Source organism: Oryza brachyantha, chromosome 6 (genome assembly GCF_000231095.2).
Source record: "Oryza brachyantha chromosome 6, ObraRS2, whole genome shotgun sequence".
Lineage (NCBI taxonomy): Eukaryota > Viridiplantae > Streptophyta > Magnoliopsida > Poales > Poaceae > Oryza > Oryza brachyantha.
The window spans coordinates 13,560,949-13,584,394 of record NC_023168.2 but is presented as its reverse complement, the minus strand read 5'-3'; the positions used below and the strand labels follow the sequence as shown (position 1 = coordinate 13,584,394).

At 38.3% G+C, this 23,446-nt stretch overlaps 1 protein-coding gene across 1 annotated transcript; it reads right to left on the bottom strand.

Moving 5' to 3' along the window:
• Positions 1–623: 623 nt before the first annotated feature.
• On the bottom strand, positions 624–5,694 carry LOC102701088 (glucan endo-1,3-beta-glucosidase 11-like). Its single transcript, XM_040525268.1, has 5 exons — positions 5,556–5,694; positions 4,766–5,354; positions 2,923–3,397; positions 1,436–1,641; positions 624–1,184 (listed from the first exon to the last, which is right to left on the bottom strand). Exons 1-4 carry the CDS (start codon positions 5,626–5,628, stop codon positions 1,555–1,557), a joined length of 1,224 nt encoding a protein of 407 aa, XP_040381202.1. The 5' UTR covers positions 5,629–5,694; the 3' UTR covers positions 624–1,184; positions 1,436–1,554.
• Positions 5,695–23,446: the final 17,752 nt, after the last annotated feature.

Below are 23,446 nucleotides of genomic sequence, written 5' to 3'. Positions count from 1 at the left end.
CGAAGAATTTCTCATTGCATTCGATGTTTAGAGTAATAGTATAGAGTGTTTGGTCTCGCTTTCAAGTTGTATCGGCTGGCAATATGCCATAGCGGCTGGTTCAGAATATCCCCCTCGCGAACCTCCACCCGCGGACAAAGACTCCAACCGAAGCACAGACCTGAGAATTGGTAGTCGGAGAATCAGTAGCATGTTTTTAGTACCTTTAATGATAAATCAATTAACAAGAAAATAAATGATGATCACATAATTTTTTTGAAAGATAAATGATCAAATGTATATAAAAATTAACGACGTCATATAGCAGTAAAAACGGAAGTACACTATACCTGTCAAGCAGAATGCCAATGATAATCAGGTGCAGATAATTATCGTACTTAATTATCCTTTTAATGTTTTTTTTAACATCCACAATCTTTGGCAACCAAACTGCTCATAAATCCTTTTAATGTTTAAACAGAGAAGGGGCTACTCATACTCTAGCCTAATGATAGAGCTTCCTGTTCAGCCCTACTGTTGACAATCGAAAAAAATAATCTTTACCCAGAAGCTGAATAGCAGATAGAAACAGAAACTGTAAGAGCAATGATAATATTATATTTTTCTCATAACATAATCTCAGGCAAATTACAACTAATGAGAAGCAATAAACATGCTCATAATTTTGTTTCTGTCTCGGGTATTTACATCAGTGGCTGACCTCTCACATCAACTGATAATCCAGCTACAGGGAGTCTCCAACAAATAATTAAACGAATCAATCACATATGTACATCGGCATTGCCAAAAGCCCCAACCACAGTTTGGCAGGGCAAAGAGAATAAAGGCAGCCTCTGAAAGCCAATCTCCCAAGCAACATAGGCCACCCCTTTTTTCTCCATTACCTCCTCTTCACATCTCCCTCAGAATATTTCCATTTGATTTTGTTTAATTCCCTTCTCTCCTCTTTTTCTCCTCCTCTTTTTTGTTGTTGCAGGAAAAATAAATAATTTAAGGAATAAAGTGCATGTCCATGTGTGACACAAAATGGGCTTGTCACACACATATTATACATATTAATTAAATTTTGATATCTATTTACACTCTGTGCCAACCCCAAGATAGTGCCTTCCACATCCCAAAGTGGCCTCTCTCCAGCTTTTCCTCTGGGCAACAGCTGCTAGCTTTAATTTTCCTTTTGCCTTCTGCAATGGCAAATCAAAGAGGAGCACTTATTATAACCACGAGTGTTTTAGATTGTCCTTTGGTGTAGTACATGTTGTGATCCCCTTTGTGATGTTTTTTTTTCCTTCTCATTTCCATTGGGCATGTGAAAGGGAAAGAAAAGTGCCTTTCCATCTTAGATGGCTGGGGTATTGGGGATAAAAAGATTCAAGAAAGGGGGTTGTGTCATGTAGGATAAGATGGCAATTGGGGTAGGACATGGGGGCCATACCTTGAAATGGTGCATCTTCCCTTTGGTCTTGGAGAGGCTTTTGGTTTCACAATAGTCAAAGCCATTTTGCTTATGCCAAAAGCTCTCCCCCTTAATGTTGAGCTTGCATTTGGGCACTGCTATCCCAGTAAGAAAGCCTGGGAGATCAGTAGGATGATTGCCATGGATGAGAGGAGACACAGGCCACCAAAGTTCTTCTTGGCATCCTGCACCACAAAAGATGATGCATGCTTTGTTACATAAAGCTTGTTTACAGAACAGGAAATGTTATGTGCCTGAGTAGTACTACTTCTGTGGACATGAACAAAAACTCTGCACAGATTATACAGTAACTGAATTTACTAAACAATAGGAAACAGAATCTATCCTAAATCTCTTCTGCTGTTTTTCTTTACTGAATTACAGGAGCATATCTAGTTTGGACAGATTGAGCAATCAGGAACAATTAATTCTCTCTGATCATTCCAGGAGATATACATAATCAGATAGCTAGCCTCTTTCGGTGAGTTTGTAGACTAATTATCATTAACCATCATTTAGCTCCACTACAACAAATCTTTGTGAAGAAGAATCGCATATACACCTAACGCCGATTGATCAATCATTACAGTTTGCCCCTAAAAATGGTTATAAAATCGCGTGAAAAAGTGCATCCTAAAGGAACACTTGGGAATTATTCTTGTGTGCACAAATGCACAAAGAATATTAACAAATGTGTCCTCCTTGTTGGTGATCCCATGTATTTAATGAAAACAAATGGACGGCCTTACAATTTTGACTTGCACTGCATTTTCTATATATTATACTGATCCGATCCTTGGCAGTGTGAATTAACTCGACCATATGTAAAAGATCATATCTCTTCTTTGTGACTAGCTTTTGGTGAATGCATAGGGATAGGATGGCTTGATGATCTTGGCGGTGCTATCACTTTAAGTGAAAACAAGGGAAAGAATAAGTGTGCACAATGCAGCTAGGTCAACGAAAAACTTCTGCCTAATTAAGGCACAATAGCTGCTCCCTCCTGTTGGTTTCGTGCCAAAAAGATGGCACTGTTTTCTTGCATGGCATAGCTCTAACTCCAATATTTTCTTTTGGCGCTGGGAGTGTTTAGGTCTAATTACTGATGGATTAGGATTATTATGTGTGAGATATATGTAGCTAACATTTTAGGGTAATTTAAGTTTTTTGCATTTTAGGATGTTTTAGCATTCTATATATTATGTATAAATAATACTAATAGACATATAAATGAAACGTGTATATATATTGATTAATAGACAATTCTTGAAAAACCATGACATTACCTAGCTAGCTAGGCCAATCTCAATGCGTAGTTTCATAAGATCGTAAGCTATGTAACTCCCTTATCTAATGACATTGTCAAGTTAATAATTTTGATGATGTGACATCCTATTTAATATGTATAACACCCTTATAAATCATGTATTCAGACTGGCTTAGGCCCTTAAAGGGTAAGGACTGACCGTGGTCCTGGTTGCCGGCGAGGCGGCGAGGGAGAGCGAGGCGGCGGAGGTGCTCTGCTGCTGCTGCTGGAGGAGGCCGACGTTGTAGACCATCCTGCCGTCGGGCTGGTAGAGGCCGTAGTTGCGCTCGGAGGTGGGGCCGGGTTTCATGTCCTCGTTGAACAGCGCGAAGAGGTACACCTCCAGCCGCTGCCGCGGCCGCAGCGGCGTCCCCTCCCCGGCCGCCTGCCGGAGCAGCAGGTTCCGGTTGTACGCCCGCGCGTTCTCCACCGTGGCGCCCACCTCGTCGGCGTCGCCCTTCGACGGCCACCCCGTCTCCGACACGTACACCGGCACGCCGCCGTACCCGAGCCGCGCCGCCGCGAACGCCACCGCGTCCACCTGCGCGTACAGCATGCTCGTGTACTGGTACCGCGTGTACGGGTCCACCGCCCCGACGTGGTACGGGTTCGACAGCGCGTAGTCCAGCGACACCCTGCGTGCGTCATCATCCATATTAATAATGTAATTATTCATCCATTCTCTGTATACCATTCTGTTTTCGCTGCTCCGGAGAGGGTTTTTAATCAGCGGCGGATCCAGCCAGCAAGATCAAAAGGTTAAAACAAGTTAGAATGATTCTTAACCCTCTTTTATTAATCTTTGCTCTAAAATTTTAGGGGATCTTCATAGGGGCTTCAATAGCTTTAACGGGAATAGCGGGGCTTGAGCCTCCGCTGCCCCCATGTTAAATCCGCCCATGTTTTTACGTGCGGCCAAAATATATTTTTACTGAAACTAAATACAATATATCACCTCTAAAGATAAAGATAGAGCGAAACTTGTTTAAGTTTAATCAGGTTTTTATTTAGAAAAAAACATAACAACATCTATGAGTATCAAATCAGTTTCGTTGTGTTTAACGTTCAATATTTTTTTGTTGCATTTTTTAAAAGTTGGTCGAACTCGAAAGATTTTAATTTAGCACCCAAAATGTTTTATAGTATGGAATAGTAAAAGTAATTTATATTAAGAGAAGTCGATGTGGCAGGACAGCTAAGAAGTGGTGTGCCAGTGTGGCAGAAGGTATTAGGAAAGAAGTTTGGCATGTAACTGCATCTGAACAGATCAACTTACTGCGTACATGTGACTGTTTCGGTGTTTGCGTGTATGGTGGTTGGGTAAATTCTTTCTGGAAAATTTTATAATCTACCGTCCCCTTTATGTAAATAAAACATCAATGAGTTTGGTGTAAAGTTGGCTGACATAAAAAAAGTTTACCACATGTGAGGGACCGGTAAAAATACACTAAGCATAGTTAAACATGGTTTCTCTTATCATTGGATTTGACCGTGTTTTTTATGAGAGGCTTACGGCTTGACTATACAGGAATAATATATAAAATGGATAATCCACTACTAAAAAGTCTTTTCATGTCCAATTTGTTGACCTACAGTTTTTAAGCCAAAATAATTCTAAGGTAACATTTTTCTAACGTTTTCTTTAAGGGACAAACGCGAATATTCAAAAATAGAAAACCATAACAAAACCGTAGCGAAAAATATGCATAACAGGGGCGGAGACAGGAGTAGACAGTCATACTCCTAATCATAAATATGCATAGAATTTCTATTTTAAAATTTTAAGAACTAGAAGATAAACATATAATTATATAAATTCAACTAATTGAGCCCTGTGTTTGAAAAAATTTTGGCTCCGTCACGTCTGGTTTTGATAAAATCACATATCCAAACAACCAAACAAACAAAATGAATACTTAAGGAATTCTGAGAAAGCAAAAAACAAGATGGAGGGAAATGTATTATAAACAAAAGAAGAAGAAAGTTGGGGAAGCAGGGGAAACCTGGTAGGGTCGTCCTTGTAGGCAAAGTAAGGGTAGGCATTGATCCAGAAGGGCGCGTTCGTCTCCGCCAAGAACTTCAAGAACTGCGCCATCAGCGGCGCCACCTCCGCCGTGAACACCCCTTGCGACGGCGGGTACGACGTCGCCAGCACCGCCAGCGAGTTCGCCGTCGAGACGTGCACGTAGCCGTCCATCCCGAGCTGCGCCAGCGCCGCGTGCAGGTTGCGCATCGCCGGCACCAGGCTGGCCTTGAGCGTCTCGTCGTCGTCGGTGAGCACCTCGTTGCCGACGGCGATCCCGGACACCCGCGTCGCCGGGAAGTAGGGCCGCACGCTGGACGTCACCCACTGCAGCGCCTGCCCGGGGCTCGCCGCCAGCGGCTGCACCAGGTCGTTGGGCACCGTCACGATGAGCTCGATCCCGGTCCCGGCGAACGCCGCCAGTACCTGCGGGTTGACGTCGTAGATCCGCACCTTGCCGATCCTCAGCGACGCCAGCAGCGACACCACCTGCGCCGGCGACGGCAGGTTGTTCCCCACCTGCCCGTAGTTTATCCCCAGCGCCGCCGTGCACCGCGGCAACCCCACCTCTGCACGCACACGACGACGCCGCCAAAACATTTATATATTTTTACTCTCTGTCTTTTTTCTTCATCATATAATCAAATATTTGTTTATTAATTAATACATCTGATCCTATCATACATTTTTTTTTCATCATATAATCGAGTCGAGTCAACTGTTTGGTTCGTAGCCACGGTAGTATTATTAGATATGTACATAAGCATTACCTAATGAGACGAGGATGCAAAGAAGAACACACAGCGAGGTCTTCATCGACGACCTCACCGATGTCAATGTCATTGTCGTCGTTGTCGTCACCGTCGCCGCCCGATCGATAGGGGAGGATGGGGGGAGATCGAGTGGGACGAGGAGGGAAGGGGGAGGGAGATAGGCAAGAGGGTGTGTGGGTATTTATAGATGGAGGAGGAGGAGGAGGCCTTGGAGTGAGCTAGCTGCAGCAGTAGGTTTGAGGGCTGAGTTAGTCTAATTGCCAAATAATTCCTTACTTTACTTGCATTGATAGAGAGAGAGAAAGAAAAAGCTCTGATTAACTGATGATGAGTTGGCTTACTATGATCGTTATTATATCGATGGATGGATCGTCTTCTTCCCTGGATATATGGCTAGCTTGCTGCTCTGAATTAAGTTTTGCGTTGGCTTGGGTGGTCTGAGACCAAAGCTAGCAAGCTACGTGCATGGTAGGTTGCCCCAGTGATGAAGCTAGGAAATGGCGGATGCTCTGCTAGCTCGATCATGGTGTAGCGGCAGAGCGGGAGGGGGGCGTACGTCGTTGTGCGTGTGAAAGCATCTGCAGTTTGCACCGGGAAAATGGCTACCGCGTTTTGCAGCAAGGAAGAGCTAGCCACACGTTTGTTAATTTTTCAGGCTAGAGAGTTAATTTTGTGGTTGGTGGTTAACTAAAATCAATCGGTCCATGGATTTCACAACTATTCAAGGTAGGAATCTAGCTTGCTGGCATAATTCATCTAACCAGTTTTTGTGTTAACGTAGTGACAACGAGCCTTTGTTGCATTGCAGCTGATGCTATACTTAAATATGCTACTTGTTTTTTTACCAATAATTAAGCAGTTTTTTCTAGGTATTTTATGACGTTCTAATAGAACTAATCTAGACGATTTATTTTTTCTAAACCAATTAATCAGATTTATTTATACTACCATATTAATTAATAATAATAGAATATTTTTTCATTGTTGTAGAATCTAAATCAATGGTTGAGATTCTTATACTGATGATAATAATGGTAGTAGAATAGAGCATAGTAGCCAAGCACCTTTTGCTGACTTTCTGCATCAAAGTGTAAATCAGGGTTTCTGATTAAAAAACGGACAGTTTCTAGCGAGATTTGCAATATGAGTGAATTTATGCTTTGCCGAGATGCTGGGGGTTATTTTGGGATTCCATGGGTTCTAAGGCAAATATTGAAAACTTATAATACCTCGAAAAAGACCTAAGTAAATATTGCCATATATATTTGCCTTTTCCATCCACTACGCATACTTTCTCAGGGCTTAAAAATCAATATATAGTTTATGATATCCCACGCTTTACTATGGAATATATATATGTACGTGAAAATATGGTAGAAATAATATTAGATGATGATTTGATATACTTGTATTTATGTTGATCTCTACATAATACATTCAGTTATAAATGATGTAACTATACATGCATGCTAGTGGCAGCTATGGTTATTGGGGGACGATCTCCGGTATATTTACATGTTAAATTTTAGGAGTACTTAATTGCTAGATGATATAAACTTTATAGACAGTACAGATGATGAGTCTTCTGATTTCGGCCGTAGCTACATCATGATTCTGGCAGTTCCTGAAATTTAATTTGATGCTTTAAATTCCTGTCGAGCTAGCTACTCTCGCTAGCTCTACTGAGTGTACACTCTGAAAGTAAACTGCAGACTAATTAAGTGGATTTTTAATTACTCGTAGATCGACAGGAAAGTTTTGAGGATGGTTTTAACAAGCTTGTAGCACGGTTCCTTAGCCTGCTTTTGCCTGGATTTGTATAATAATGGCCATTCATATGTGCTGCGCATCTGCGGCCGGCTACACCCATCCCTCCATCTTTAGGCTTTATGATCTTTACAACAACGCCCTATTTTGTCCTTAGTACCTGCCTATGTGCATTTTTTGGCAATCTTTCTATGTTAATTACAGTTTTTAGGATTCTTAAGAAATTATCTCGATGTGTCAAATTTGTATTACTAGCCTCTTGGTACATTCTTAAGAATGATGAAATTATCTTCTATTTTAATTTTATAGATAATTCTTTTATAATCAATACACAATCTGTTATGTAACTAGTTTTTGGATTTTGATCGGCTATGCCACATTCATTTATGGCTGATTATCTTGCCAATGGTTAACAGATGGGTGCAACTAGGCTTTGGGCGTACGTCTAATCTAATGCCAAAATAACAGTAGCATATATACCGTACGGTCAAAATATTGCAGTCAATTGTTGGTGAAGCATCAAGCTATATATTGTAAAAAATATTGCCACCGAAACAAGTGAAAGATATATATAAGCATAATAAAATGCATGTTGTAACATAATAAATCTTGGGTGAACCGTTCAAAGCCCCTTGTACCTTTGTGAATTGAAGTAATAATTTACTTCAGGTTCGTCTACCATACTCAGGTTCAACAATCTGCCAAAAAGGTTCCTCTTCAGTTACCACGAGCATTAACCCAGGAGGTAATCAGAGAGGAAGATTCCTACCAGCATTAGTCTTTGATTTCTAGTCTAATGTGTAGGAAACATCAAAGAAAAGGAAGGGCTGAGTAATCCTGCGCCTTTTTGTCGTTGGAAATTGTTGTTCAGCTAGACTAGAGTCAGAAAAGCAACTGATATGAGCTAGGATTCTCTTCTAATTAACTAATCTAGGGAGAAAAAAAATCATCTTGTAAATTCTCATTTTGTGCATGGCCACTTATACCTGCCTGGGAATGAAGATGCTTGCCGTGATTGACCAGTGGATCGGTTCAGTCCACCCAGAGTTTAGTCACTTGCTGCCAAGGAAATTTTGTGGAAATTAAGGAGTGGCGTTAGCGGGATCTTACTTTGACCAACTAATATTTGCCTTTGAATAAATGATGAAAAATTTCCTTTCTGTGGGGCAGTTCGATCTTCGAATGTTCTAAATTATGATGTGCATATATATATATTTATAATTAATTTTTATCAAATACTCCATCCGTTATATATATATATATATACTAATATGCACACCCCTTAGAATAAGCTATTCTATACCCCTCCTCTCATAGGGCCCAGACCCTCTCTCAGGCCTAAAACTTCTCTTCTAACCTGGTCAAAACTAAATCCTGCTGGTCAAACCTATTATTTGACCTTTCTCCACACCCCACCTTTGCTAAATCCCGTCTATCTAAAAAGTGTGGTAACATGAAGGCAAAAACACAGTAACATGCCTTATAAAATACAGTAACAACGTCAAAATATAGTCATGACAGATCTAGTTTTTTAAATCACAATTTTTTAACTAATATGGTGAAAACGGTTTTAAAAAATAATATAAAACACACGAGATATTGCTCTCTAAAGATTGGGAATACAATATTTTTAGCTCTCTCACATGCATTAGTTATACTGTAGCAACAGTACACAGTCATAATGTTACTGTACTTCTATCGTGATGTTACTGTACTTCTTTTATGATGTTATTACAATTGTGCAACGCACATGTTATTACACGTATATCGCGATGTTACTGTACTTTTATCACAATATTACTGCAATTGTGCAGTAACAATACACATATTTTTTAGCAACATAACATTATTACTGCATAGATTACTGTACTTATTGATATTTCTTAAGATTTCAAACTTTAAACAACTTTATCTCTCAGCTCATATATTATTTTTTAAAGAACTTTTGTACCATATTGTTTGAAAAAAAATGTTCTAAAAAGATAGATCCCTCATAGGTATGTTTCGACGTTGTTACTGCAAATTAGTTGTCGTATTACTGTATTTTTGTTGTCGTGTTACTACATAATTTCTGGGATGCGAGAGATGAGTTTAGATAGACATGAGGGAAAGCCTATAAGTGGGTTGACCCACGGGGTTAACCCTTTGACCAGGTTTTAAATGAGGTGGGGGTGGTTTTTGGGCTTTGGGGGAGGGTGGGATGTGAGATGGGCCTTGAGAGGCCTTGGAAGTAAGGGGTGTATAGAATAGCTTATACTAAGATGTGCGCGTATTAATCTATATATATATATATATATATATATATATATATATATATATATATATATATATATATATATATATATATATATATATATATATATATATATATATATATATGAAAATTAGATCCTACTATCAGGTATAGTTACTCTCTGCACGTTCATGATGAAAAATATTTTCCTAACTGTTTCTGCTCCCACCCAACAGAAAGTATAGATATTATTAAATCCCATGTGAATGATACAACTACATGTATAGAGTTTGTACTTTCTGTTAGAAGAGAGAAGAAATATGTATAGAGGTGTTTCTGCACCTTAGACGTTAAGAGAGTAGCATATATATAAATATATATATATATATATGAAAATTAGATCATACTACTAGGTGTAGCTACTCCCTTCACATCTAAGGTGCAGAAACATTTTCATAACTGTTTTTGCTCCCACCCAACAGAAAGTATAGACACTATTAAATCTTATATGAATGATACAACTATATATGTATAGAGTTTGTATTTTCTGTGGAAAGAGATCAGAAATATGTATGAAAGTGTTTCTGTACCTTAGATGTGAAGGGAGTAGTTACACCTGGTTATAGGATAGAGGCATATATATATATATATATATATATATATATATATATATATATATATATATATATATATATATATATATATATATATATATATAAATTGATTTCGTAAGTACGGTGCAATGGGATCAAAATGGAAAAATGGCTTTATAAACAGCTTTATTTTTTTCTTTTCCATTTTCATGGTGGTCTATATTAATAACCTCACTTGCTATGAGTTTTCACATTAACCAAAATATTTGGTCGCTAGTAATTAGATGGACAGTACGTATTATCATAACTGCAGATCCGCAATTAACATCATGGACTGTGTCAAAAACCCATATATTTTACATGTTATGAAAATTAAGACTCAAAAGCTAAAGCTTAAGATGAGTACAACTTGATCTTAGTTACATACTAGAATGATTAAATCACAAAAATCTCTCTTAGTACTTTTAAATATCAGTAAGAACAGACATACACAGGGGTTGGCAACTATTTTCTTTATTTTCCCTTACACGCTACATAACACAAAAAAGAACTTAATAAAACATGATTTTTTTTAAAAAAAAGCAAGATTGTCGTTTCTACTCTTTTTTTTGCATGACTGTACAGGTTTAAATCTAGCAACCAGAGAATGGTATATACATGCCGACCAATGAAGAAGTGTCATGAACACATTACATTTGTCATTTTCCTGTAAAATTATATTTGTATCCTTGGGAATGATATCGAAAAGTGAAAAAGAAAACAATGGGAAAGAGGATATTGCATCATAGTTTATTTTATTCAAGAATGCTCAACTGTTGAGTTGCCCAATTGGTGTCTATATATATATATAAATTAAGTTAATTTGGATAGTGCTGTCACCTCTGAACTCGATCTCCGCTGCATCTTTTGCGTTTGGCTACTTAAGCCTTAAGAGTTGCATATAGGCATATGCATTTTCTTTTTCCCTTTCTAATTCGATCGCTTTTTGTCAACCTAGCTGTCATGTCTTTGGCTCTCTCTCTCTCTCTCTGATTGCTTCCATTTTGCATGGATCATGGATGCATGCCCAACCTGCAATTGTGGGCACCTCGTGCATGTCCCTGCCTCAACAATTTAATATGCAAAAAGAAGCTACGGCTTTGTGCCCTCTCCATACCATCACATACTAATTAATCAAAGTAATTAAGGTAGCAGACATGCATGCTGATGCAGGCATAAGCATGAGCATGATCAATGACCATTTTTCTTTAGTAGTAGTAGTAGTGGTAGTACATTTTGCAAGCTGCGACGCACACATGTTATCAACTGGACCACCATATGCATGCATGCATGACCTGTGTCTGTTGCTAAGGTTGCTTTCTTAATTGTTATATCAAATATTTACTCTCTCTAGTTTAATAATTCTCGTCATTTTGAAAAGAAACACAACCTTCTAAATCTATCTTTTATCAGTGATTTTATTAAAGTGCTTTTTATAACTCATTTATACATGTTGTGCTAAAGTTAAGTCTGAAAAGCTTAACCGTATAATTATTCAGAACGATAAGAATTATGAAACTAGGGCGAGAAATCGCATCAACGACGAAGTGGTAGTCGTCAGGAACATGGCCATTCACTATGCAGATCGAAGCAAGAGACCATAGGATATACTTTGTTAATCGCAAAGGAGGTCTTGGTATATGCTATGTCTGCCTTTTTGTTTCTTCAGATTAGATGCTATGTGTCTGTCTGCCTTTTTAATTAATCTTTCAGTGCATCGAGCTAAGTAATCCTGTGTGCAGCTTGCTCTTGGCAGTACTGCCTCTGAATTAATTAATTCTCGTGATTAATTGGACGATTCAGACACCAACCTTAATTTGCCTCCTTTGGGATGCGACAGTTTTTCCTTCGGGATACGACGATATGACTGTCGTCAGCCTAAACTTTTGATATGTTTGACTTTTTTTATATACGTTTGACCTTTTCTTTTATTCAAAAAATTTACATAATTATTAATTATTTTTATATCATTTTATTCATTATTAAATATACTTTTATATATATTTATATATATAGCTTTACATATTTGATAAAAAAATTTAAATAAAGTGAATAGTTAAACGTGCATATAAAAATCAACGGCGTCAAATATTTAGGTACGTAGGAAGTATACTTCAAACGAGCCCATCGTATCCTACTGCGCCAACTCCTATCGTCGTCATTCTACTTAATTTGTTTAAACAATGGCAGTATAATTATGTCATCCAAACATATTGGAGTGATTGTTTGGCTTTTTCATAAAAAAAAAGTCAAACAACATACTTATAAATGAAAAATAATTATAAACAAAAATTGTGTATACATATTCTTAGCGATATAGAAGTCAATGCTGAAAAATAAACTTTAGTAAAAAAATTTCAAAAGCAACTCTAAATTTAAGGTTGAAAATTCAAATTTTGGCTTATAAACATAAGAAAAAGATGGGCGTGATCATCTTTCAGATCCACGTGTGTTGGGTTCCTGTGCAATCCGTCCAAACGTGACATTAATTTCATCCTTAAAACTAAGGAGCATTTTGTAGAGGAGGGCGGCAGATTTCCACGTAATACATTATGAAAGTAAGGATAACAGTATAAACAAGTGCAAATGTATATCCGTGATATATTAATTCTACCCAGCAGAAGAGTTGGGTCGGTAATATATAATGGAGATGTTGAAGACAAAGGTGTATGTATGTGTATAGTGATCACACATATGTATATATACAATATATATCATCCTGACCGATATGATGGCTAAAAGCAAAAGGACGAACAGATTTTGTTTTTAACTTGCAAACAGTCAAATCTGGTGCCGTCCGAGTCAGCTGATCATCTAGTAATGATCAACAATTAAGTCTGCACCTGGGGAATGGCAAAAGAAAGATAGTATACACGGAGAGCGACGTCCTCCGTGAAGATATGGTGATATATAGATGATGCCATGTCAATTTGGCAACTTCAACTTGTTGAAATCATCACAACGCACGTTTTCACTGGTGTATGTATTTGTGTGTATATATATATATATATGCTCTAGCTATATTTAATATGCAAAGTCTTCAATTTTTTATTTGACATTATTGATTTTATTTTGTTAAAATATCCAAAACTATAAGTCATTATTAAAGTTTATTTAGTAATTAATCAAATCCTAACAGAATAATTTATAATTATATAATTTTTTGAATAAGACTGATGGATAAACATAGACCCAAAAGTTAACATCTGGAAATAAAACAGTCAAATGAAGTATATGCATCAAAATGACGGAGCGATCGATCGATTTCCTTTTTTGTTGTTTCAAAAATATCAACGGATCAGGCAGTGCAGTCTTGCTCATCAGGCAAAATTAAGGGATTTTTTTCTTTACATGTTGCTGTTGTCATATTGTTACATTTTATGTTAAAAATATAAGACTAAGATCTTAAGATCTCCTGTATATATATCATCAACAGCTTAGTAGTCCACTAGTGTGAAGACATTCCTAGAAATTTCGGGCGATTGTTGAGGCGCCGCATGCATGAATTACAGATTAATTAGCAGAGTAGCTTTCTGACCTCCTTTAATTTAGTAAGCTTTTATGTACTGTTCTTCTGTTACGATTTGTAATTAGGTGTGCCGAATAGTGTGTTTCTGGTAGGTATAGAAGTAAGTGTTCAGGATTGATTTGTATTTGTCCATGTGATTTGTGGTCCATGTAGCATATATCGGTCCCCAACTGGGTCCCTTTTGATACGAGATGATCCAATTGGGATATCGTCCATTATCCAAATAAATAAAGTATAATATAGGAGTATTCCTTCATTCTAAACTAAAATATTGATACCTTTAGTATTGAAAAATCATTTTAAAATATAACTAGATGTTCACATCTCTCTTCTCACCCAAGCACATATTTTGTACTTAATTTTTTCGAGCTACTTTCTCATCTCAAACAATCATAATCGTTACTTATCTTATTTTAACTTTCTCCTTAATACACATGTCTAACTCTAAAAATCTTTATATTTTAGGACGGAAAGTGCGCAAGTAGGTTGCTTCTCGTACCCATTAATACCTCTCGATACTCATCAGTACCAGGCTATCCCTCCTTACAGCAACTCAGCGAGTGCTTGGAGTTCTTACTGTAGGATCGCAATAGAGTAAAACACCTACCAGAGAGGGGTGGATGGTAGCTAGATCAAAAACGTAAATCTTTTAGCGGAAATAAAAGATTACCTTCACAAAAGTCTTACCGAAGCCTCCGGTCGCACTACGTTTATGCCACCGGTCAGACCGACGTTATGTGACCGGTCAGACCACTCGCATACCCTCGGATAGACCACCAGCCTGCCTGCGGTTGGACCGTCGGGATCCTGAAAAAACGCTGATCGACAACGCTTCAAGATGTAGATTGGATCTCTCGACTTTTATTATTCAACTAGTGCTTACAAAGTGCATAGAAAGCACTCCTAACAAAAACATTTGATCTAATATCGAAATAGAGTCGAAACCCTAATTTTCTCTCGCAAACGGCACCAAAGCTTACCGGGGGCATACCCCTCGGTACCTATTTATAACCACGACGTGGCTATGCAAAGCCCACGTATCCGGCACGAATTAGGACTTCCAATCTCGTGGGAAACATGTCCTTATCTGTAACCAACCATATTTTTATCTCTAATACAACAAATCTTTTCAAATCCGGACTCTATTCGAATTCAACTCCATATCCCATATGCACACAATATCTCCATCGTATACCATATGAAATCTTCACCAACCACGTGCATTCATTTTTTAGTCTAAGTATCCCGCATGATATCTGATCGCCGGACGTCACCTTATCTCCAAGTTGACTCCCAATCCATCACCGGTATACTCTCCTGAGGCATCAAGTCACCTACACATGAATCAAACAAAGAAACCATATTCCGAGATCAAGCTATCTCCAACTTGACTCATTAGAAACTATATTCCGAGATCAAGCTATCTCCAACTTGACTCATTATTAGCAAAACAACAGTACTCATACATATAGAAACCAACTAGAAGTCAAATTCACAAGAACAAATCCGAAATCGAAAAGATAACCGAAATCTAAAACTGTCGGGGTGACCTGACGGTCTGACCGCCCACATACCTACGCGCGGTCTGACCGTGGGTGTCTCAACGGTCTGACCACTCATATACCTGCAGTCTGACCACCCGGTCAAATATCCCAAAAACACTTAACTCGCAAACACCAATTTATTCATCATAAAAATATGTATATCTCTTCTTGATCTTACACTTACTGCTGCTTCTACTATATATACTCCTCATCTCCGATCTCTCCTTGTCGTCGATGGAGGGAGCACTCATCCTTGAGCGGCCATGTCTGTCTCTCTTTATTTGTTTTGCAGATATATATAACGTGCGGGTTTGAGGGTACAATATACGGAATAACTTTTTAATTGAGTTATTTATTAGAGCAAAATCCCATGTCTCAAAAAATACGAAATTTCAGAATTATATCATGAAAGAAACAGGAAATTAAACAAAGGGGATGTATGTTTTATTTGAAATAAAGCTTTCAAATAACTAATATTTATTTGTTTTTCTCTTTAACTATAAACAAAAGTCTACATAAGAATATGTTCCAATCAAACATAATGTAATATTTTAGGATGTGAGTCAACATTCCAATGTTTGAATTTAATTAACCTAGCATAACTACTTTATTTATTCACGCATAGTATCATGCATGCATGGTAGCTCCATTTTGCATCATATATACTAGCTACCTAGTTGGATGTTTAATCAAACACAATATATTTTGAAGCCAGCCAAAGTATTTCTACCTGATTCAAAATTAATATCTAATATAATTGTACAAGATATCATAATATCGACAGAAGCACAATTTGCTTTTAAGGGGAAAAAGAGAAACTAAACACATTAATCGTGTCTTGTAAAAGCACAGTACTATATATACTACTCTTAACTCTCAATATCTTTTCAATTAGCAGCAGATGTTCGATGAATTGTTCGATTAATAATTTCATCTCCATCCATCGTCCTAATAATATACTTACATGTGTGTGTGTGGGGTGGTGGGGCCAAGGCCACCAAGAAATCCAACTGATGGATGCACCGAAAGCAACGTCGTCTATTTATCGTCAGGACACGATCCTGCAAAGTTCCACGCACAAATGTATATTATCCCTACTAATTACGTGGCCGTGGACCTCAGCTTAATTAGTGGGAGCTTTTAGAAGGATCAGGAGCTGGATTATTTAATTGTCTCCATTACTAATATCAGCTTTAGTACACACAAAGTTTGACATCAATCCATGTTTGTAGCCATGAATTACCCACAACCTACCCAATATGATATATGAGAATTAGAAAGTGCATTAACATAAATATAGCAGTAAGTAGCTACTTACCCAATATGACATATGAGAATTAAAATTCTATAGAGAAAGTAGGGCGGTATGTAAACTATAGAAACAAGTCAGGAGGGTCAGAGGGATTATGGAATGGCCAAGAATCCCATCTATGAGCGTCTCTCGCCCGGGAACAAACAGAAATTTGTACATTAATGGTGGGTCGAATTCTGGCATGGAATAGATCTGTGGATAAGAATATTTGTCCATTTGTAATGGAGATTATATTAGTAGCAACAAGGACGTAAATGTCTTCATATTGAGTGTCAACTATTGGTAAAGTGGTCATGATTATTCAATTAATGACCAGAGTTTCACGAGGATATATTGCTCAGAGACAACGAACAGAAATGCATTCTTTAGCCGCAAACTTTAGAGGGGTTCATTTAAGACTCAATCCAATGATTCCTCGATAGGTAAGAGTAGAATATTGTTTCCTCTCATCGAGATAAAGTTAGGAAAAAGATGGATTTTTGGCATTCGTGTTCCACACTCACCAAGAAAGTGACACCATCATCTCGGGCTATATTTTTGTAAAAATCTAATCTAGTTTATACGATTACTGATGGAAAATACAGTAAAAAAATGAAGAAAGTCGTTATGATTCAAGCAAGGGGCGTATAATTTATAGTCTTTCCCACAAAGATAGTATATAAATCGTATGATGAAGTACCACATGAGTACATATAAAGGAAATGAATCCAAATCTACTGAAGCACTCATGCTATGATCTTGTACATATGTCGGATGGTGAATCTCCTTTAGCGGGAAGTCACGAGGCCCCCCTTTGGGCCTTTGTTAGTTCGGACAGGGGAGCGAGCGAGAGCGAGGGTGCCGTCTAGACGAGAGGGGTCGGGCCCCTTGGGGAGTGTGTTGAGACAACGATGTATACAAGTTCGGGCCACCGAGAGGCGTAGTATCCTACTCCTATGGTGAGTTGCTCGGGATGCAAGCGATTACACCCCAATCGAGCTTAGTAACCAAGCGCACTAAGTCTCTTCTAAGTCCTCTTTCTTGTTATCCTCTTTCATAAGGCAAGGGCCTCCTTTTATACCACAAAGGGTTTCCACGGGTGCCTGAACCCAAGAACTAGGGTCTAGGTAAGGTATGTAGCCTAGGGCATTTAATGTCTTTCTTAATCCAATTCATGTGGCGATAGCTTGTGCTTTTTCGCATGCGGGCCATGTCCCAGCATGACGTGGCCATAGTGGCCGACGTCCTTCTCACATTAAATGCTGCATCCCCCATGTTCCTTGGTATCCAAGGCATGACACAAGCAATGTTGGGCTTCCTCGAGAAACAAGGCCCCCCTCTCTCTCACGGGGGTGGGGGAGGCAGAGAGTATCTTCATTAATGGCTGATGGGACAGGGCTAACGTGAGTCCTATCCCCTGACGGCGTAGGCACATCCTTCTGACATGCTTTCGATCTACCACCGTGTCTGTCAGTCCGGGGCTGACTTATCGCGCCTCTCGCACACCACATTAAATGCGGCACCATATGGATGGCAGGGCACATTTAAACTGGACGGCAGGGCGCCGTGCTCTGGGCCCCTCTGCCTGTAAGTCTCCTGGCACGCGGACCAAGGGCCCAAGGGGTCGGGGTGGCCCGATACCTTTATGTGAGGGTGGCTGCCTCTCTCACCTGCCGCCCCCGAGGCCCCTTAGGGTGTGCCACGCGGATTTGGGGCGGCCACCCTTGCACGGTGAGGCCTGCGGGCCTGAGCTGGCTTTTGACCTTCGAAAAGTACATGGTAATGTGTTGGATGACAAGTTCCTCTCGTGCAGCATACCCCTAGGCCCATTTCACTGACAACATCCTAGGTCTCTCCGTTCCATCATCTAGCTTATGTTTTTCATGTAGCATTCATATCGAATGACTCTATCAAATTATGTCAATACTCCTACATATGATGGGTAATGTAGTTGACATCCCAAGTTAAAGAATAATTCCTGAACGCCACGAATTCAAAATAACAATTTCCTGTTGACCCAGAAAAAAACCACTCAGAATAGCCAAACAAGTTATATTTGTCGAAAAATGCAAAATAATATGGAGATGACCCTCATTATCTATTTTGGTTGATGCACTATTTCCTTGTGTATTCCCTCAGGGGCATTTGGTACATGTGTATTCGATCAGTTTCCCTTTTATCATGTCATGCAAGATAAAAAGTTCTTCTAATTTCATGAAACCTAAAGAAGTAAACCAAATCCCTACTACTGATCAAGCGGTCAAGAAGAAGTGTAAAGAACGGGAGTTGTTAAAGCTAGCATACTGAAGATTAATCAGCCAAAATAACCATGAGCGGCCACAATAATATAAGGGGTTGATTGTTTGGGCGATTCCGGAAAAATGCCAAACATAAATGTTTGAAAATGAAAAATAATTTATGAATAAAACTTTTATATATATGCTCCTAGCGATATAAAAGTCAACGCTAAAAAATAAACTATGATAAAAAACCCTAAAATCAACTCCAAATTTAAGGTTAAAAATTTAAATTTTGGAATATAAACATAAGCAAAAGCGAAAAGCTAAGGTTGTATTCTTCCTCTTGACCAAATCTGTAACCCTCTTTAGCAGATTCTAGCTTTTTCAGCGGTTTCCTTAATGAAACTAGAGGTACGTTATCACATATATTGTACTCTTACTTTAGTAGCTTAATTTTTAATGTAATTCTGAAATTCAAAATTAATTGGTTCTAACTTACTTGTACCTTTTTTATCAAAGCCACAAAAATTTGAAAATAACTGATATACGTAGCATATAACTAAATATTAAACAGAAAAATATGAAAAAAAAAAGGCCATGAAACACAGTTTAGATGGATCGCACCATCATGAGCTCAGATGTCCATAACATCATGGGCCATTTTTTAATCATGAAAATCTATAATTGAGACTTCGTACTAATTAAATGCAACTCGGTAATTTTAATTCCAAATTATATTAATTATTAAAACAAGAAAAAATTAATAATTGATACCCCAAACCGATCAAGTATAACATGATTGTAGTGTTCTAAATATGGGATATTCTATGCATGTGTATAAACATGATACCACATATCAAATTTTATGTGGAAATAAACCCTATGTATGTGGATAGAGTCCAAAGCAGTTAAGAAAGATGTCCCCGAGAAGGAAAGAAATACTTCTACTCGATCAGAACTATTTGGATCATATGTATACTTTAATTGGCGCCTTACTTCTACTCGAACAAAAGGCAACTGAGGGTATAAATACAAGACCTCTAGAAGAGGAGGAAGAAAACTAAGGAGAAACCACAACAGATCTCATCCAAGACGAAGCAAACACAAGCCATATGTCAGATCTTATCGAGCCAATGTTGGAGGAGCCTAGCGATGACTAACCACCAGACACCATGCAGCTCTAGATTAGGGTTTTCCTCTCTTATGTTTTGTACGGATGAGATTATTGCAATGAAAAACACTGTCCACCTGACCAAATAAGAGTATGGATGTTATCTCTATGGGGCCCCGAATCTCCTTACATCTTTGTCTGCATCTTCATACTAGGCTTACCTCATATACATAAATACACAATATATACCTGAATACTATAGGAATGTACAAATCCTTCAACAATGATATCATTCATTACAAATTTTAAAATTTATGAACTCATCCCAATTGTACAATTGTTATCATAAATTGAGTACATGCAACTTAGTTTCCATAATTCTGAAGTTAATAGGTTTGTGGTAATTTGGAAAGCAATAGGACCATGCATTTATTGTATTCTGAATTTCATAGAATTCCTCGGTCGTTGGCTCCATTTCATTTCTTATTTTGTGATGACTATGTCACTAATCAGGTCACAAGCATAGTATTCATGTGGCCCGTTTTCCAACCGGCACTATACACAAGTAGAACTGATAGTACATGCATAGGAAAGTTTATCGGTGCCAGTTATATAACTAACCCAGATATAGGTTTCCAAGAGCAAAAAAAAAAGCATCAGTATGTAGATAATGAATTGAGCCCGAGGATTTTAAACCAATATTGAACACATGGAAAAACATCAATTGTTCATCCACAAATCATATTCCAATACAAATGGAAAAACACTTCAATGATTAATGATTAATGTATAACAAGTCACGGTACAAATAAAATGTCCGAGGATGTCAATTGCTAAATGTTTTAATTAGTCCGGTATTTAGAACAACTAGTTTTTTTATAAATTAATTAGCTCGACAAATGTGCAAGTAGTCAAATCAGGGTGGGGGAAAATAGTAGGCAGGCTGGCACATGCTGTACAGTGCTTGAGTAGTCGGTACATGTCGCCTTTAATTAACGTGGTCAGAATTTTGAGTCAGAGAACAACTAGCAGCGACCACCTAGCTATCACCAAAAGGTCGATCGAAGAACACATCTTGCATGTGTCCATACCCAAAGATTAGGCAAGAAAGCGATCGGCGCCGCGGTACAACGGATAAACCAAAGATGCTATTGCTAGCACGTCAGATCGATCATGCAGACGTCGACCCGACCCCTTCCAAAACTAAAGAACATCCATGCATGTAGAATATGAGAGCAGTTTAACAGTCCATCCAACTAGTAGCTTTAAATCATCTAGTGGTCAATTCATATAATATTTATTTATAAAATATATAATACACTATTAATACCTAGTCCCATATGTCATACGCACATTGTGTTTTGAAGTTCGTGCATATTACAGCTGGTTATAAATTTATAGCTCGCTGCTCTTTATAGATGTTCTTCTCTGCCTCTCTTTAAAATATGTTCATATGCTACACGCATGGATGTGCTTTTGACAATATGCACGCACACGAACATGAACGGTCTCCTCCTCCGACGAGACGATCGATCGACCAGTACGTCAGCCAGCTAGAGCTAAACCTAAACCTAAACCAGCTGGATCTCGCCGGATCTTAATTTCCGCCGTCTCCGGGACGCCAGCCGATCGACCGAGAACGACGACGACCACCAATTAATCCATGTCAGCAGTCCATTAGCGAGTGTTCGTTCGGCCCCTGCCTGCATCTGCATCTGCATCTGCAAGCAAAACCAACCCAATTTTAATTAGTAGCTAGTGGTCATCATCAATATATCAGTATCATGCATGCATGGATCGATATGCATGCATATATGGGCCATGCCGTCGCTGCTGTCTTGCTGCAAGCTTTCTGCCACTAGCTAGGCTTTTGCTTGCCACTGTATGCATGCATCTGGTGTGGTGTGGTCTACTACCAGATCAGTGCACGTCTAGCTCCTCCTCTCTCCTTTTGATCTTCACATGCACGCACAGACCGACCGACCTGTCGACTTCCATGGGATACTACATAGGATCCTAGCTAGCTCTTATCTCCCTTTTGCTTTTCCCTCTCGATCTTCTTCCATCAGTCTCCAGATCGAGCCTTTTTTTTCCATCTGCTTATCCCATGCATCCCCAGCTTAATTTGGTTATATGTTCTTCGATCTTCTCTGATGATCGATCAGCACCTATCTAGCCATGTGTTATACTAAATAATCTACCAGTTTCGCCAACGATGGCCGGCCGGCCGGCGATGGAGCGAGCTAGGTTGGTAGAGGTAGGGTAATGGTGTTTTCCTGAGCCTTTTTCTACGTGGTGGTGAGTCAGGTGACGGCGGCCCGCCGCCATGATGGATCTCTCGATCGATCGAGTTTGGTGGGTTTATTTTGTTTGTTGTGTGCATGTGGTTTTGACGATCGATGGGATCATGGGAGGAGACTTAGTGTGGTGGATTTCGTTGATATATATATATATATATATATATATATATATATATATATATATATATATATATATATATATATATATATATGCTGCCTGCTTTACATGCATGCCAGAGTAGCAGCAGTGGAGATCCACCCATCGATCGATGGGTTTGGTTGATTATCTAGGTCTTTGATAAACATCTTGTCATGTTTCAGCATTCATGCGTGGCTCCTTTTTTATGGAAGGGCGTAGAAAATAATGTTTTGTCTTTTTTTGGATAGGACCAGCTGCAGCTGGTTGTTGTTGATTTGTTTCTCTAGGGAGTCAACTATATACACCAAGCCAGCATTACCTCGGTTTACCGGTTGACAAAATCCACCAGTATATATTATCACTGTCCTATAATAATTGTTTGGTTCGAATCCAAATTTGTCTCGTAACTAATGTGTTTATGGAGTACTAGTTGCCACATCAATCATCTTATATTCAAATCTCTATCTATTATATCTTTACTATCTGTGGGGCTGATTATATGGTTTTTTTTAAAAAAACCAAACGGCATTTTTAGAAATAAAAAATAATTTGTGAACAAAACTTTTATATATGTGTTCTTTCCCATCTAAAAGTAAAGGCTGAAAATTAAACTATGATAAAAAAAACCCCCAAAATTATCTTTAAATTTAAGGTTAAAATTAAAATTTTTGTTTATAAGAATAAGCCGAAGCGAAAAGATGAGGTTGTACTACTCCATACAATATCCTTATTCAAAGATAAGCATTTAAGTCATTTTTTAACTAATTTACCTGTACCATGTTAGAAATTTACTTATACTGAGACAGAGAGAGTATATGCCAGTGACAAAACAATACTAATTGTCTAAATCTATAACATATCACCAGTAAAGTTGAGTTCTATCCTTCCGTCCCAAGAGTGGTGGATTAGGATTTAGGATATGGGTAGTCTGACCGAATTTTATCCTAAACACAATAAACCTAATGATACTAATATGTATAATGGAAGTATAGATAATATAATGGACTAAAAGTACAACATGATATATTAATCAAGCATCTTAAAACATATGAAATTAGTAGCTAAGTAAAATTTTGACTCAAAGAAACCTATATGACTATAA

Excerpts from the sequence above, each read along its gene's own strand:
- LOC102701088 (XM_040525268.1), bottom strand. The coding sequence starts at position 5,628 with ATGACATTGACATCGGTGAGGTCGTCGATGAAGACCTCGCTGTGTGTT. Across the intron at positions 3,398-4,765 it reads TACAAGGACGACCCTACCAG|GGTGTCGCTGGACTACGCGC; the intron begins GTTTCCCCTGCT and ends TGACGCACGCAG. Across the intron at positions 1,642-2,922 it reads CGCCGGCAACCAGGACCACG|GATGCCAAGAAGAACTTTGG; the intron begins GTCAGTCCTTAC and ends TTTGTGGTGCAG.